Source organism: Camellia sinensis, chromosome 9 (genome assembly GCF_055761805.1).
Source record: "Camellia sinensis isolate YWXY chromosome 9, ASM5576180v1, whole genome shotgun sequence".
Lineage (NCBI taxonomy): Eukaryota > Viridiplantae > Streptophyta > Magnoliopsida > Ericales > Theaceae > Camellia > Camellia sinensis.
This window is the reverse complement of record NC_138969.1, coordinates 3848298-3867087: the sequence shown is the minus strand read 5'-3', so window position 1 is coordinate 3867087 and position 18790 is coordinate 3848298. Positions and strand designations below refer to the sequence as shown.

General features: G+C 37.5%; 1 protein-coding gene across 1 annotated transcript in view; it reads right to left on the bottom strand.

Annotated features, from left to right (window-relative positions):
- Positions 1-598: 598 nt before the first annotated feature.
- Positions 599-18790, bottom strand: part of LOC114286734 (peroxisomal ATPase PEX1) — a 32202-nt gene continuing 14010 nt past the window's right edge. Inside the window, exons 5-17 of the mRNA XM_082886003.1 lie at positions 18022-18777; positions 16720-16811; positions 14460-14533; positions 14068-14290; positions 12225-12318; positions 11933-12087; positions 10281-10511; positions 4496-4696; positions 3205-3330; positions 3066-3127; positions 2205-2322; positions 1135-1419; positions 599-1045 (exon numbers count right to left, since the gene is read on the bottom strand). Of these exons, the coding sequence (XP_082742129.1) occupies positions 1007-1045; positions 1135-1419; positions 2205-2322; positions 3066-3127; positions 3205-3330; positions 4496-4696; positions 10281-10511; positions 11933-12087; positions 12225-12318; positions 14068-14290; positions 14460-14533; positions 16720-16811; positions 18022-18777 (2456 nt within the window). The 3' untranslated portion in view covers positions 599-1006. The remainder of the gene's footprint in view (positions 1046-1134; positions 1420-2204; positions 2323-3065; positions 3128-3204; positions 3331-4495; positions 4697-10280; positions 10512-11932; positions 12088-12224; positions 12319-14067; positions 14291-14459; positions 14534-16719; positions 16812-18021; positions 18778-18790) is intronic.

Below are 18790 nucleotides of genomic sequence, written 5' to 3'. Positions count from 1 at the left end.
GGAAGAGGAGGAAGATGTTGATGGCGATGATGATGTGTTGATGGTGATGATGTTGCTATTGATGAAGATGTTCGCCGATGATGCCGATGAAGATGTTCGCCGATGACGATGTGTTGATGGTGATGATGTTGCTGTTGATGAAGATGTTATTGTTGATTATTATTATTTCAAATTTTTTTTTTTTTGAAAATCAACAAAACAGATCAGATCAGATCTGTTTAACAAGTTGCTTATAATTTTTGTTTCAGCTTCATCTCACACAAACAGATCAGATCTGTTTAACATAAATTTGTTCAACGTAATTTTTTTTTCCCCTAAATCAGATTTGTTCATCATCTTGCTTTAATTTTGTGGTGAGTTTGGTAATTTTTAGAGAGAGAAAATAGAGGAAGAAGATGAAGGAGGTTCTGATTCTGTAGAGATGATAGACTTTAAATAGACTTTTGTTTTAACTTCAGTTTTCTGGTTCTGTTCATCATCTTCTCATATAGGTTCTGGTTCTGAAGTTTTTGCACAATCATGAAGTTTTTCTCTCAAATGTTGAGAAAAGAGGAAAGAAGGAAGATGACAAAAAAAAAAAAAATGGAAAATGACGCCGTTTTTCAAATTCGAGCCATTCGGGGTAGCAACTTTTGAGCTACCCAGCAGAACCCTTGCTATTTTTCTCTCAAATTATAACTTTTACAACACCGAAGTGTAGGTACAGGAAAAAGTTGCCTTTCTCATAAAGTAACAGTAAATGTTCACAGAAGGGCTATCATCAAGCCTTCCTTATTATTTGCAAATAATAAGAGCACCGATCAACTGAGCAAACCTGCAGCAAATAGGAAAAAATGTATCACCAAATCAGACTCTCTCTCTCTCTCTCTCTCTCTCTCTCCCTCTCTCTTTGTTTGACTGAGTGACGGGCCCCACTTCTCGAGTAATGGGCAATGTTGGCTAATGATAATGTTAGTGTTGCCCATTTGCTCTCCACATTCCGTCACTGCAGTCTCTGCTTCAAATCTCAGGCTAGAGTAGCTCTTTTGCCTTTTGCCTCTCTTGACTGCAAACAAGTTTTATCTGTTAGACACACTAGCAACATTCTGAAAAGGATTTAAAGGAACTGCGTGCATTGCTGAGAGAGAGAGAGACCTGTGCAGCAACAGATCTTTTTGAATCCAAGAACTGGTTGTAAATGCCATATAATCGCTGCTTTTCTGCTTCCGACACAGATGGTCTTGCCTTGGAAGCAACAGAATTCAGAAGACTACGCGTGATGACTGGCATTTTTCCAGGCTTGTCGCTCTCTGCACTGTCTAGAAGGTCATGGACCGCAGCAAGCTGTGCATCAGATAGAAGAGCCTGGAGGTCAGCTCCACTAAATCCTTCTGTCACATAGGCAATGGCTTCCAAGTCAACGTCACTGGCCAATGGTAACTGCATTAATTCCAACCAGCTAACTGATTAAGATGGCTAAAATTTGGGAACAAGTGCTGTTTTAGAAGCAGTCAAAGGCACTAAGGTCATGTTTGATTCACAAGACTAATAGTGAAGTATTAATAATCCTATTAAATTAGTGTGGTATTCACTATCCAATTGGATTAATGTCCATTGGATTAATAATCTCAATGCTACCCCATTACTAATAATCTTACAAATTTGTTGGATTAATTATCCTAAACCAAAATATTAAAACAGACATAGGATAATTGGACTCACGGATTAATAATCCCAATCCCATGCTCTAATCCACCCAATCAAATATGCCCTACGAGAATTGTGAAATAGATGAATACTAAACAGCTCCAGAGACAAACAAAGTTTTAATCAGCAGAAGATAGTAGAGCCTGAGGAAATCCCATTTCCTCGGGCTAATTTTTGACACATGTCCCACCAATATTTATACCAACCAATGTTGCCCCTGAAGAATATTTACCTCCCCGAGGAAATAATAGTCGAGTGGACCTCATTAAAGTAAAATGATGTAGACATATATATATACAGTTACTATTGGTTCAATGGTAAAACCTTGGCCTACCTTAAGGTTGTGGGTTCAAGTCTCAGGACAACCACTTTGTGCATTATGCAAACGATTAGTTGTGTACCTAATTTTTTCCCTCCCAAACACACATTAATATATACTAATTGGACATTGTTTTTATATAAATACAGTTACCAGGAATGCAACTCAATATATTACTTAACTGAAGATTAATACTAACCTTTCTTGAAAGAACTGTCAGAATATCAAACCTTTCATGTTTTGATGGGAAATCACAAAAGAGAAGGCGATCTAGCCTACCCGGTCGCAACAGTGCAGCATCAAGTAAATCAGGCCTACTGTTCGGTGCAAAAATGCAAGGGGTCAATTTTTATCCAACATGACATAATTAGAATAAACTGACAAATTTTACACTGTGTTTGGTTGGGGGATTTGGGAAATGATTTGGAAATAGAAAGGGAAAACGTAGGTAAAATGTGAATAAAATATACCTACATTTCACCTAATTTTACACCTTTTCTCTTTCCTTTTCTAAATCCATTTTCAAATCCCCCAACCAAACACAACGTTAGGGAAAAAATACATAAGAATTTAAGAAGTTTTGCCAGTCAGTCACAAAAACATGAAATTGAGATAACATATTTTCATGACATTTCACACAAAACAGAGGTGTTCAGTGCATCTAAATATGCTTCACGCAAGCTTCTCCAGAAAAATGTAATGTGTACTTAAGAAATTATGTCTGCTGTAATTAAGTCTAGTGAAGAGTGTGTTTTCAGTTCATAATTCAAATTATAAACAGTAATCAGCAATTCCAGAGGCAATATAGAACTATTGTCCAGATGCAACACATAAATTATTTTGGTAGTGCAGCAGCATCCCAAAATGGTTGGCTAAACCAAATAGTAGACAAGGTTTTTTCTTTTTTCTGTTGGATATCTAACAGCTTCTATATGGCAGGGCAGAGAGTGAACTGGACTTGTTACACTAGTAGACAAGGTTTTTTTTGTCTCCCACAAATTGCTTAGAAACAATAATACTGAGCATCTTGGGCAGATTTATATTCTAAACAGGAGCTTACCTGGTGGCAGCAAAAACAAATACACCGGTCAAAACTTCCACACCATCTAATTCAGTCAGAAACTGGAAAACATAAGGAAACTGCAATAAGCAAGTTTGTTAAAAGAAAACATAAGTAGGGAGTAAATGAAGAAACTAACTTGATTAACAACACGATCAGTCACTCCAGTATTGTCATGCCCTCTCTTTGGAGCAATCGAATCAAATTCATCAAAAAAAAGAATGCATGGGGCTGCAGCAGCTGCTTTTGAGAAAATATCACGAACCTGAAACCAAAAACCGGGCAACAGCGTCATCATATTAGTTATGTGAGCTCATCTGCTTCACCAAAATATTTTACTTTTATTTTTATTTTCTTTTTTTGATCAGCAACAAAACAGAATTTTATTTAAGCTTATCAAGAGAGGGTAAAACAAGTTCAATGAAAGACATGTAGTTCTCTATAACAAGAAGAGGAAAAAGAAAACAAGGTTACAAATCACACACCGCTCTCCAATCACTATTAACTAAGTCTAATGGAATCCCCTTAAAAAGGTGAGGTAACCAAAGCTTAAAAAGATGCCATAAAGTGAACCTTGTCCCAAATCCCATTAAGATCCTTAGCCTTATCTTCAAATACCCTAGCATTCATTTCTAGCCACACTACACATAACATAGAAAACCACACACTTCCAAAGATGAGAGCCTTCTTGCTTGAACCAAAACCCATAAAGTTAAGAGTAAGCATTTGACTAGGAGATTGTGGAGGCAGGCAATCCTCCTGCACCTCAAAAAGCAGACTTCGCCATAACTCCAAGGAAACTGGACAATGCAAAAAAAAGATAGTCAATTGATCACCTCATTCTCCTTACACATAATGCACCATTGTGGAGAGAGCACAAATGAGGTCTCCTCTGAGTTGTGTTCTAGGTATTGATCTTCTAATGAGCCACTGATCGAACAAAAACTTACACTTTAAGAGGTACATGTGCATTCCATATCAATTTGTTAGGCATAAAAGGAAGTAAATTTGGATTACCACTGATATTGCCAGAAAAGGAAATACAAAAAAGAGTCCCGAAGAATGAAGATTGTAAACTATATATCAAATCAAACCCTAAGTACTGGTAATGACTAAAATAACTAAAATACAGTTCACAAAATCTTTTCTCCTGATGTCTTCCAATTTGAGAAAATATCTGAGTAGCAAAATGATTAAAAAATAGAAATAATTACTATCAGCCATAAATATTGCCTGGGGCAAAAAGAAAAGAATAAATAAGGAGGAAAGAAAACAATGTCTCGGAGTCAATATGATGCGATAACATAACAAAAATTCAGAATCAAGACTCAGACAAACATCACAAATTGAATGCAAGATTAGTTAGAATCAAACACTAATTCAGTAAGAGAATGATTGAAGTTAACAATGAGCCTTCATTTCTCACTTACAGCTTGCTCAGAAGCACCAATGTATTTGTTCAGCAGCTCAGGCCCTTTGACAGAGATAAATCGTAGTGAACAAGCAGCAGCAGCAGCACCAATAATGTGTGTCTTGCCACAACCAGGAGGACCATATAAGAGAACATTTGACCGCAGCCTTAAAGGAGCTTGTGCAAAGATATTTGGAAACTTTGAAGGTAACTCAATCATCTGAAATATAGATATCAGAAAAACTAGATACAATAATTTAACAATAATGAAAGGCATAGAAATATAAGAGACAACAACGAAATACGTGAAAGAGAGATGGTACAAGGCAAATTTGGAAAATAGCATAGCATTTTAGACCGTACAGGCATAAATTAAATTTTAGAACTCATGTTGTGATTGACATCACAAATGTATTCCTGTCATTATTTAAATCTAAGTCAGTCAATTTGCATGACAGAAGCCTCCTATTCTGCCTGTTGATGTTTCTACAGGAGTTGAGATTATATTTCCGAATCAGTTCATGGAGATCAGTTTGTTAATGTTATGAGAAGTCCACACAGTATTCTCTCTTGGTGATTATCTATGCCACTCACTGTTGTGAAAAGCATGATGCGGAGCTGGTTTAAGGGTGAGGCGAGGTGTGGCAACTCTCTGGCACCTTGCATAAGTTGAGGTGAGGGGATACAAAGAAGTGACACTTGAGCACTAAAAGTGCGCACCTCAAGCTTTAACGCAAGCTGCCTGGGAGCTTTTCCCAGCTTGAATTTTTTTATCTTCAAATCTCGGCCCTTCATTTTTTGAATTTTGTAGTTTGTAGTTTGTATTAACTACCTACCACAGTGACTACATTTAATACCTCTCTAAATATAAATTCTATGTGAAACTCTAAAAGATCAGAGCATACATACAATCGATTGGCACAGAGGAACAATTATTCAGTCGAAGGAACAATTCTTCAGTCAAAGGAACACTGAACAGTTCTTCTTTCTCACAGTTGCTTTGATTATTTTTTTAAAGAATCCGAGAAGCCCCTGATTTTTCCTTTCAAGGTTGTTCGAGTTGTCTTCTTCACAGATGCTTCAACTTTTTTTCTTCTCACAGTTTCTTCAAATCTCTCTCTTTTTTTAAAAATAAAAACAAAATTTGAGAAGTCCCTGGTTTTTCCTTTCAAGATTCTTCTTCAAGCCACTAAAATTTCTATACCTATATAAAATTTCATGGCTCCATCTTAACGTTGATTTTGTGTTTATCTAGGTCACCTATTATTTCTATTTGGAATGTTGGATCCATCATGGTTCTTGGAAATATTAGTGTTTTTGTCTAAACTATTTATTTTAAAAAAAAATATACTTAGTGTTCGCCTTGCTTCAATGAAGCCCTCGCCTCACCTCACTCTTAGGTGACCATATCAGCTCGGTTTTCTTTTCACTTACTTCATTGGGATACAAGCAACCGATATTTAGCTTGAGGATGCATTTCATCGATCTCATGCCATCTAGGTTGAGGAAGTGCTACGACAGCGTGAACTTCAGGAGCGCTTTTTCTTTTACAACTGTCTGGAGGAGAGTTTTTCTTATCCAGGGAGAAAGATGGGGAGTGGAAAGAAATTGAGTGAGATTAGGGATTTGTTTGATTTAGGCTTGATTTTATTTCAGGATTTTCCATATTAAAAACCTTGTAGTTAGCCTATAAATATTAAACTTATTGTCAATGTTATAAAGCTCAAATATTGAGAATATTATTGGGTTAAGAGATTTAAGGTTTCTTTTATTTTCTTTTGCATGACATTTTGCTCCATTATGTCGGCCGGCCGGAATCACATTTCCTTCCCTTTAATCTAATTTGGAAACAGAATAAGCAACCGGAAAAATAAGTGTTATCTGTATAGTAACCATAGGCCTCATAATCCAGCCAAATCAGCATATAAACTTTCTAACCTTAAAATCAAATTGCTTTGCACACTTCTGTACATACGAGATTTTCCATTGCAAAAAGTAAAAGCATGCCTTATAAAGCACAAACTAGAGGGAGAAGTCCTCTCATTCAATTGAAAGCAATTTGTAAAAATTTATGTATTATTGATTGATGTTTATTGATATCTATTACAATGATTCATGATTCCTATATATAGAAGAGGGTGAGTGTGTAGTAGGTAAGGAGTAGGTGAAGTGGAGGTGGTAGTGGTGTAGTGGGTTAGGTTTAGTGGAGTAGGTGAGGTGGTAGTCGTGTAGTGGGTTAGGTTTAGTGGAGTAGGTTTAAGTGGGTGAAGGTTTAGTGGAGTAGGTGAATTTTAACAGCCCCCCGCAAACTCAAGGGGGATAGGAACTAACCAACTTGAGTTTGGAGAGAGTAACAAAACAAGAAAATACATAAAAATAAAAGAGGATAAGAGACACTGTATGGTCGTGTCAGACCATTGGTGAAGACACTGGATGGTGGTGTCATAACGTTGTAGAGGACACTGTATGGGGGTGTCATAACCATGTAGAGGACACTGTATGGTGGTGTCATAACGGTGTAGAGGACACTGGATGGCGGTGTCAGACCGATGTAGAAGACAGTTTATGGGGTCATGTCGGACCGTTGTAGCAGACAATGTTGTGACAGTTGTTGTGACAGTTTACGGAGTCTTACTGGACCCTTGTAGAAACTAACCGGAATCAATGTCGGGACAGTTTACAGAGTCTTGTCGGACCCATGAAGGAGCTAACCGGAATCAATGTCGGGACAGTTTACAGAGTCTTGTCGGACCCTTGTAGAAACTAACCGGAATCAATGTCGGGACAGTTTACAGAGTCTTGTCGGACCCTTGTAGAAACTAACCGGAATCTATGTCGGGACAGTTTACAGAGTCTTGTCGGACCCATAAAGGAGCTAACCGGAATCAATGTCGGGACAGTTTACAGAGTCTTGTCGGACCCCTAAAAAGTCGCACCCTCAAAAGGTGTGCCCAATCTTTCAAAAGGCGTGCCATCAAAAGGCGTGTCCAATCCATAAAAAGGCGTGCCATCAAAAGGCGTGCCCAATCCATAAAAAGACGTGCCATCAAAAGGCGTGCCAGACACGCGGCGATGCACGTGATCGACAGTGCGCGTGTCGGCCTCTTCGTCATGTGCTATATAAATGAAGGCGGAGGCTGAGAGAACATGTGGAAATCAAACCAGTCTGAAACCTCTGAAAAACTCTTCGTGGGTTGAGAGAGATACACTGGTAACACTCTGTAAACACTCTGTAACCAACCCATCTCTGAAACACTCAGCAACCATAACATGGCCTCTTCTTCCCGTCCAGCTACCCAGAACATGGCCTCCTCTTCCCGTGGTCTGCTTACGCTCTTTCCAGAACTGAACGAGTCCACAAGAGAAATAACTGGTGCGGTGGCCAGTGAACCCCAACCAAACACTTCTGGGTTTGCTCCTTTGAACTTTCCGATGCGGTCGGTGGAGCAAAAAATGGCGGTGCAAACTGATATTGAGGCCAATCAGTATACTCTGAAGTCATGTGTGGAAACCATGACGGCGGTCACAAATTTGTCGAACCGGCTGCAGAGTAGGACTAATGTGGTGCAACAGTTAAACTCCCAGCTGGCTCTGCTCCAACGCATGTATAAGGATGCGCGAGCAGAGATAAGTGTGCTAAAGGCAGAAAACAAGGACCTGAAGCGGAATGCCACCGTGATGTTCCGATTTGGAGGTCCACCGTATGCTGTAGTGGAGGAGCAGGGAGGAGGCAACTTGCTTGGTGGTCTAGGAAGCACGGAGGCAACACCGGCAAGGACCACCCAGGACGGAGGCAAGAAGAAAAGACCGGCGGCTGAGTAGAGAAGAAAAATCCCATTGTGGGTGTGGTAGTTTTGTTTTTGTTTGTGTGGTTTTTTTTTTTTTTTTATGTAAAAGTGTGATCGGGGTTGATCCCCTGATATGAATAAAATGACAAGGTTGTGGAATGTTGTTGGTGTTATTTTGTGGTGTTGTTTTGTTTAATAAGAAAAATAAAAGAAAAGAAAATAATGGATAAAGAAAATAGAGAAAAATATTTGTGGATGGGTGATAAGAAAAACAGCAGTGTAATTTTTTTTTTTTTTTTTTTTTTTTGGTGGAATATAAAATAAATAATAATAAGAGAATGGAAAACGGGTGATGCTTACTAACAAGGGATAGGGAAAATATATTATAATAAAATATATATATATATTAAAATAAAAGAAAAGGGTGAAAGAACGTGAATGAAATAAATTAAGAGAAAGGAGAGATATGATTAAAGTGGGTTTGAAAGTGGGAAAAGATGAGAGAGAGGGAGATAGAGTGGGTGCATGATGATGATGTTGGGTCCATGGAGAGAGAGAGAGAGGGATGTCCAAGAAGCTTGTGCTTTTGATAGTTACACATTACCCAAGCTGTATGTGAAGATGCATGTTACTGTCTTACACTTCTGCAGGCTTGGTATTCTTTGTGGGGCACTTGCAACACGTGACATTGAAAATTGTATTCGAAAATGATGACATCTCCAACATGAAACGTCTTGGAAGCAGCCCAGGCCTTGTAATCAATATTCCCAATGATGGTTCAACCAGCGGAGTCCCCAACCTTGTACACTGCTGCCATTGAAACCTTCAAGCCAGCAAACATGGCTACCAACAACAGAGCCACAGCTCTACACCCCACACCCAAATCCATGGCTAAGAGAGAGAGAGCAAATCGGGAAAAAAAAAAACAGCAGTGACGAGCAGAAAAGCAGCGCCAGAAACGCCAACGACGACGACGAGTAAGAGTACAACCACGGACTAAGAAGCATGGACACGGACACGTGACACGACACGAGTACGACACGGACACGCTGACACGTTAATTTTCAAAAAATGTAGGACACGACACGTGAGGGACACGCATGAAATATGTAATTTTATATATTTATTATATGTTATATATATGAATATATCATTAAAAAGATAATAAAAAATACAATATGACACTAATTCCTATAAATTTATATAGTTTTTGTTTTATTATTGTATCTTAAGTTGTTTTGTTCAAACTTATAATTAATTTCACATATGTCTAATCGTTAGACACTTGTATTTAAGCGATGGACACGTATGTCCTTCAAGTGTCCAAAGAGTGTCCAAGTCTTTAAAAAAATTTAAAAAATAGGACACGTTTTGAAGAGTGTCGGACACGTGTCCTGAGAGTGTCCAAAGAGTATCGGTGTCCGACACGGATACGACACGAATACGTCACCTTCTTAGAAGTGTCCGTGCTTCTTAGACCACGGATATGTGAGAGGCGAGGTGAACGGCGATAGAGGCTAGACGATGATGCGGGTGCCGCCGCCGACATAGCGGAGGAGGGGTGTAAGAAAATGTTAAAGAAGTCAAGGTATGTGTAGAAAATAAGCGGAATAGGTTGAGGACCGGCGGGCGGCCAAGGCGAGGTTGCCGCCCGCCGGTGAAGCGAGAAATACTAAGGTCTTAACCTTGCTCTGATACCATGTAAAAATTTATGTATTATTGATTGATGTTTATTGATATCTATTACAATGATTCATGATTCCTATATATAGAAGAGGGTGAGTGTGTAGTAGGTAAGGAGTAGGTGAAGTGGAGGTGGTAGTGGTGTAGTGGGTTAGGTTTAGTGGAGTAGGTGAGGTGGTAGTGGTGTAGTGGGTTAGGTTTAGTGGAGTAGGTTTAAGTGGGTGAAGGTTTAGTGGAGTAGGTGAATTTTAACACAATTTAATTGCCCCCAAAAAATGATAATCTTATGGTTTACAAATGCATCTGGTACAGGACCAACAGGCAAAGAAGTACCTCTTTGATGGCATTCCTGATGTCCGTAAGACCACCAACATCCTCCCAACCAGCACGACCGCCTTCATGAGCAGATTTACTAATGTCACGTAAGGAAACTGGAAGAAACCCTTGCATTGCGTGCAGAAAATCCTCCCCAAGTAAAGCAGGTTTCTCATGTTCTAGAAGAGCCAAATCATAAGACAAAAAGCGACAAATCCCAGCATGAACAGCCCTATCAACCAGTATTTGCTGCAACAGTAAAGTTGCTATAACGATTTCTGTTTCATGGCATGATGGAGTATATATATCTAGTAGAAAAATTAAAGAGTCTAAAGCAGCAACACATTTGCCCAAAGATTCAATTGCCAATATCGAACAAATTCAAAAACATACAAATAATTTATGAGGCTCGAACAATAAAACATAAGTAAGACCATCCATCAAATATCGAAAACTTCAAAGGTATAATAAGGCAGAGCAATTAATCATGATTTTAAGTATGAAGACAAACATGGACTAAATATAACTGACACCTCTGCCACCATCTGAACAAATGAAAATAAAATTGAACTAAATTCTTCTCTAATTCATATAGCAAACTCAAACATTGTTGGAGCAGACACCTTCTTCAGGAAAACGTTAAATATGAATATATATATATATATATATTTATATAAGCACAAGAAAGTAATAAAATGGAAATATAAAATATAACCGCTTAACAAATAAAGAGAAATAATATCTACTTCACTCCCACTGCAATAATGATATCCATGGAGTCAAAAGGGAATCAATTTCAGGGGGAAGCCAACATATAAAGTAGTACATAGAGATGCTCAAACTAACCAATGTTATACATTCAACTTAGGAGATTACACAATTGATGTGGAAGGTGTAGACAATTAAGATCAACATAAGGTTAGGGTAGTAGTCAGTGCAGCTAGATGAGGTCAAGTAAGCAACCCACATACCATGTTACAAAAAATTAATAAATAAATAACTTATCCACGGTTATTATGACAGCATAAGGGAAATGCCGTTTATTTTATTTTATTTTATTTATTTTTGCATGTCACTGACAAAACTGTCATCGAGCTACTTTGCAGAATTATGGAGTAGGAATGTCCCAACTTATGAAGATATTCTTGCAACCAACATTTCCACTTAAAGGCTGATCAAACCAGCTGCCGCATGCCCAAAATTTGCAATACTTGCTTTATCAATTGTGATTCTCTCTGGCGAAAATCAAGTCTATGAATATCCATTCCCTTACAAATGCATTAACGTACTTGTTTCCCGAAAAGCAAATTGTACTTTGTCAGTGTTGCCACGACAAATATTCTACGACTCTTTAAAGTAGTGAACAAAAGCTTCTAAAGAAATATCATGGAATAGTGTTCTCCATTTATTTGGTTTGTAGAATGGAATTTAAATACAGGTACATAACATGCTTACCTGTCATTATTAATGGATTCAGTATTTTCCATAGAGCACATGATAATTATAAACACACACACACACACACACACACACACACACACACAAAGAGCATCGAAGGAAGTGTCACAAAACCTATCAAGTAATAAAGGTAAAACCAAAACAATGATAACTTATAATTGAGGTTGATTTTGCAATCAAATATTCAAGAAACTTTGAAACGAGCAAAATACCAGATCATATGCATCATATCCATCACATTTGGAAGCTACATCTAACAAGATGACATCAGAACACTGTAAGGAACGCTTCTGGATTTCATGTTTCAATAAAGCACCACGTTCAGAGACAGCAGGAGCAGGCAATTGCACATGAAAGTCAAACCTTCCTGACTCGAATTGAATTCCAAAATACACAGTTTAGAATATGAAAACCAAAAGTGCAAAGAGAAAGACTGTTTGAGTGCTCTTCAAATTATCTATTAGCCATTATTGAATAGGACTTTAAAGGCATAGAGTAACTAACCCGAAGAGCACAAAGACTGAGGTATATTAGTGAGAGACTGGGCAGAAGCTATGAATGCAATAGGGCCAATTCCACATGAGTTCCTCCGCTTTTCCTGCACAGTGTAAAAAGAAGCTTAAGTTGCCCCATTTGAGAAAAACTAAGGTAATGAATTACAACAGTAGGTTGTGGCACCATATACTGCAATTTTGTGATTACCCAAAGGTAACTAAAATTATTTCACAATTCAGTACCCATAATACCCAATGATACATACCTTACTTCGTTCAATTCTATTCAGAGAAGGAAACAAAAATAAAAAAGAAATTTTTTCCAGAAGAATGAGAGTGCTAAATGATCAAAATCTCACACATTTATAGTTATGTTATATTTTCAAACAATATAAACACGAAGTAGCTGAAGAGTCTTAACTCCACAAAAGAATGGAGAATTTGATTAAAAATAATAAACTACTATTTTGCTAACCAATCCATTCCTCACAAGGAATAAGAAAGTGACTTAACAGATTCTCATCATGCTTGCACATACCAATTAACATGTACTTGCCATTTTCTAATTAAATCATAACAATAAGGATCTTCTCATCCAAAGCACACCAAACAAACAAGGCCACCTTAGACGGGAATTTTGTACTTCAAGCCCCTTTCCAAGGGAAAGAAGATCCCCTTAAACCGGCCAGAGAAACATAGCAAGATAACACAAAACTGCACAGAGAGATCTCAACCATTGGACAGCATCACCACCATCACCAATACAAGTCAAATAAAGAAGCCCAAGAAGATCCAACAACTCCGTTTCTTCCCAATCATTAGCCCTTGTAAAAAATTTATGTATTATTGATTGATGTATCTTGTTTATTACAAATGGTGAGGGGCTCCTTATATAGGAGATGTAGTGGAGTAGGTGGTAGTAGATGGTAGTGGTAGGTGTGTAGTAGGTGGTAGTAGGTGGTGGTAGGTGTAGTAGGTGGAGTAGGTGATGGTAGGTTTTAACAGCCCTCTACAAAGAAAAATGTTCCAAAAGACTCGACCATCCTTCCTCTTCAAATAGTCACCCACCAAAGCCTGACCATCAAGAGCCAAACGGGCAATATTACAATGGGTAGTCCAAACTGTCATCCGCACGCCATCTGTTGCTTCAAAACCTAATCTGCTCAACATTCTTGACCACAAACGAAATGTGATCAAAAAAGGAGACCAACCCATTTTTTATACCTTCCCATAAACTAACACCATAGGACAAAGTAACCTCTTCTGACGTCTAGCCCCCGAACACACTCATATTTACACTGCACCACCTCCTCCAATACTTCTCCGTATGACAAGAAAAACTACACAACCACTCCCCCAACAAAGCTTGATTAAAAATTGCCAGGCCTAAAGATGCCCAAACCCCCTTCCTTTAGAGAAGAACAAACAGTATCTCAATCCACCATAAGAGATTTAAACTACTCTCCATATGTAGCTAAATGAAGCTACTCTCCATATTCAAACTACTCTCCACATGTAGCTAAATTAAGCTTTAACAAAGTTCATATTTTCATTATTTTTGTCTCTCGGTTCAAATTTTTCCCAAAGCACATTTGAGGAAAGCAAAACCACAATAGAAGCATCATTCCTTCAACCCACAGGTAGCTGAATGAATCTTTACGAAAATTTTATTTTAGTTCATCTAGAACATCTAATTGTTGATGGTCTAGCTTTTGTTCCACAATAATAAAGAAATCCGGTCAATTTCACCGATGAATGCACAGTAAGTCAGTAACAAATCTTATTAGCATAAAAAGGAACTTTTCTTTCCATCTTGAAAATGTTGAATGAGTAAATTATAACATAAATTTTACCTCATATTCATCCATAATATCTGTAAGAAACTGTGCAAGCTCAATGACGGAAGAAGAAGGTTGAGATCCTTCCAAGTCGGTGGAGGATGATATAATGCTATCAAGATCATCAAAAATGACAACTGAAGGTGCATGATCTAAAGCTTCAGATACATAGCCAGAAAGTGCTTGCCGAATAGTCGCAGACTTCTCCAACGCAAGTTTAGAACAATAAACAAAAACTCTGGAATTACAAATATTCATTAGAATGCTAATACAGATTTTACAATCAAGCCTAAACAAGAAGTTAAAAATAATCAATGAAGTCTCAATTACTGTCATATTGTTAGAAATTGAACAAACATTTTCATTATAAACTAGACAATATATGAATGTATTGTATAATTCCATACATGTGAGCCAAGATGTCTTCATGTTCTTCAACAGATTTTGAAACAGCTGTCGCTAATAATGTTTTCCCCGAACCCTAAAACAAGGAACATGACAATCATATTAAAATTTAAACCATAATGCTACTTTCTTTAAGGCATGTTTAACAGTTATGGTGCTGCACTATCAAAATGGATAGAAAACCCATAGTAGTTCAGAATTTTTCTTTTCAGTGTCAATGTTAAACATCAAGATTCACAACAATTATTCCACTCTCACAGAGAAATTGACAAAAATAAAAACAAAAAAAGTATGTAGATTGTAGAAAAATAGGTAGATAATTGTAGAAAAATGCTACAAAGAATCCTATTTCTTTCATCCTTTCTCACTCCAAGACACAAGTGAGTGGGTCCCATATGCATTTATGAATGTGGGTCCCATTGCTTTGTATCTAGGAGTGAGAAAATGAGGCAAGAAATGGGATTATGTATAGCATTGATTATAATTGCATTATATGTGCACTATTTCAAGAAGTAACTTTGTAATATACCACTCAACTTAAATCAGCATATGAATGCCATAAACATGAACATATGGAAATTACACAATTAAACCTTTTCATTTCGTTCGTCAGCTTTAACTAATAGGTCAAAAGGCACCAAACAATTAAGACATCCAAAACCTCTTCCCTCTCTCAACAAAACCTCCCCTTCCACTCAACAATCCCAAACCCCCTGAGACAAGACCCCACCTCCCTTCTAACACTTTCTAGAAACTCTCAAACCCTCTACAAATCTTCCCCATCCAAAACGCTGCCATTTTGGATCCCCTTCTCCAAACCTAACCCCCCATCCTTACTGATACCAACAAACCCCATAATTAACATGTCACTTAATCAAAACAGGAAGATGAAATACCACAAAAAGCCACAGAGAAATTATTGGAAAAGCTTAACCGTAAACATAAGAAAGTCGACAACAACCCAAATGGAAACCCAAAACAAGGATCCAAGATGAAAAAAAAGAGAAGCAAAAGGAAAAGGAAAACCACACTATCAAGAGGAAGCCAAGGGCAAAAGAAGCCACCAAATAAAGAACAAAAAAGAAAAGGAAGAAGTCGAATGGAAAAGAGAAATGGAAAAAACAAAAGTCATATAAAGTAAAGGAAAACAAGGATCACAAGCTCTAAAAATCAAAGATTGAACCCAAAAGGACTTCGATCGGAACCCTAACCGTATATCATGAGAGCAAGAGAAGAGAGAGTTTGGATAGTGTGCCCAACACGCATTGGGCATTGTTTGACGAGTGTTAATCCTCTCACACTAGCTGACATGTGCAGTATGGTTGGCGTTGGTGCTACTGTCATAGGGCATCCAAGCGCTACCTTGTGACCCACACATCGGACCTCTTTAGTAATGTGAGGATTTTGTTCTGTATTTGTCTATATCTGTGGGCCACATTGCCATATCCTTTTCAACCTTTGAGGATTGTTGAGGGCATTTCACTAATGAGATGCCATAGGAAGTTCTTGCAACTGGAAAAAGAAAGAAACAATGCTGAATCCCCTTGATCACACACATTTCTATTTGGTTAGAAGTTTCCTACGCGTGAATCACTCACATCACAACCACAAGATGTTTTCTATGGAAAACAGTATAAAAGTATTTAAAACTTTGTTTTGTTTTTCATACAATTGTACTCTAATGCTATATTTTATGAATGAAGCACATCAATATTCGGGATGCAATGATAGATATCCTAGAGTTTATAAGAAGCATTGGATACTTTTCAAAAATTTATTTTTACACCACGGATAATTTGAGTGTCAAACATATATCCGCTAATATCCAAGAAGTTTTGGCATTCAATACAAATACGACTCCACTCTAAAAGTATCCAAGTGCTTTATAACAGAGTACTGATAAGTAATTGATTTTTATTCAGCACAAATTCTAGAACACATACAGTTATGTTCCAGACCACCAAATAGAACATAAAATTTAGTTATGTCCTCTATAACTACCCTTATTCACAAGTCAAGACAAAATATAAACTTGCATTACCTAGGCAGAAATTGTATTAATCCTGAGAAGCAATATATGAGCTCTAAACACCAAGAATGCACAAAGAAGGTTATAACTATGTCTCAGAAATATGCAAAGTGCACAATAAGCATTGGACCAATGTCCATGATATTTATGTTGCTGGTTATGGGAACCTTTGCTTCACCAGCAAACATTATATTACCAAATAGAAATTTTGGCAATTGAAGAGAAGAACTCACTGTAGGTCCATGTATTAGAACATGTCCAGGGAAAGGAAGACTATAACTACTCAACATCCCCCCAGAAGCAGGACATAATAGCACAATCAACCCTGCAGGTAGAAAAGATAGAATGTTAGGGAGATCCAAGCTTCATCAGATGGCAGAATGGGTGCTTACAGTAATCATAAACTAAAACATAGCACTAATCAGAAAAAAAAAATTAATAAAAAAAAAAACAGTATCACAGAAGACTACTGTCTGCATTAAGGACCCAGTTAAAAAGTTGAGATCACTAACTCTTCTAACGAACGATGGCCAAGATAATTTAGGTCAGGAAAAACTGAATGCACTTTTTGTTGGCATGGTATGATACAGCAGTTACATAAAGAAAAGAACTGAGCAATTTCTTGTAATCCAATGCAAAGCAGGAAAACGTTCAAGTGTTCCAATTCTTCAGCCAAAGAATATAAGGCATTCTCTGCCAGTTCTAACCTGCCTTAAAAGGATCAATATATTAACAGGAACAAGGCAACAAAATTTTACAGCAACTTCAAAAGAAATGGGAAATTTTAGGAAGTTCAAGAGAGAACTTGGGATACATGCAGTCTTCACAAATAGAAAGGCAACTTCCTAAATTGCTTTTTCGACTCATTTTATATTGTGCACAAATGGAAAACTGAATAGAGAGGGTGGCTCACAATCTCTCTTTCTTAGAAAGAGATGAAACAGCTGCCTTGGGAAATAAAAAAAGAAGAGACTTTTACCTAATCTCATCATTCGTGGGCGTTCCAGAAGACAAAAGAAATCAAAAGCACCAACGAAACGACGATACATGGAAGGGCAAGGATTTTTTATTATAATATTCATTCGGGTTTGGTTCGGCAGGTTTGGTCTATTCAAACCCACAATTCGAACCAATACTAAAAAATATGTAATCCTCAGGTCTGTTGCCGACTGTACATAATTTCGAAACCGTCCATGTCTCTTGGGTCAGTCTGGTAGAATGGGTTATTCGGATATTTGTGCAGCCCTAGCCAATATAATGTATTTTGGGCCAATGGATGTTGAACACCTTATGTCTGTACTAATTGCGTAATGACGATGGTGGGATTGTATTTGAACACTTGAATTTCTCTTTAATTATGTCAATATAATACATGTTTTCAGCTAGATGTATGGATTTCTAACCAAAAGAAAGAAAGAAAGAAAGAAAGAAAGAAAATTCAGTCACTCAAGAACTGCAGAAATTTTGCATTTCTTGAGTTATCAAGCAACTAAAAGCATAATGGTATACAGAAATGTTAAGGAGAAAATACCTACTATTCATAATATCAGAAGCAGCAGTGCCCATCCATCCCAAGGAGGAAATTTTTGGACTAAAGAATTTGTTAGAGGTTCTTTCTTTGACCGAACAAAAATATACAGGGTCACCCAAACTCAGCTTTCCAACCAACAATTCTGAGCTACTCAGGTTATTGTCCCCCATATTTCCTTTGTCAAATACAAATTCATATGCGTAAACTTTGTCATCATGCAGAGGTTCCTCAGAAATAGACAGAACATATAGGATGTCAATCCATGGTTCTCCAATTCTGTTTGTGATTCCAAAAGAAAAATTAGACGATGTCTGCACCTTTCCATGTTTTCCAATACTGTAATCCTTAACAACAAAGTGAAGCAAACTTTCAGTTCCTAAAACTAATGAATTAACTTCCACTCCTGCATTTGAAGCAATGGCATGAAGGTGAGCAGAATGCCATGCATGCAAAAGATTGTGCAATCCCTTTTTAATGATGGACTGGGTAGCAGCCTCTTCATCCTTGTTACTAGGTAATCCATTAGAAAGAGCTGCTAAAACTCTTTCATGGGTAGACCATTCAATTATACCCATGTTAGTGTCTGATTTTGTCTTGAGAAGTACATCATTGGTCTTACGATTCTTTTGGCTTCCTACAACTTCTAGACCATCGTTGTCAATAGCCTTACTGTTCCCAGACATCTTCAATTGGCAAGGAGAAACTGAAAGTAAAGGAACTTCTCTCTTCAAGTTAATATTGCATCTCCTTACATATATCCCTGCAAACATAAG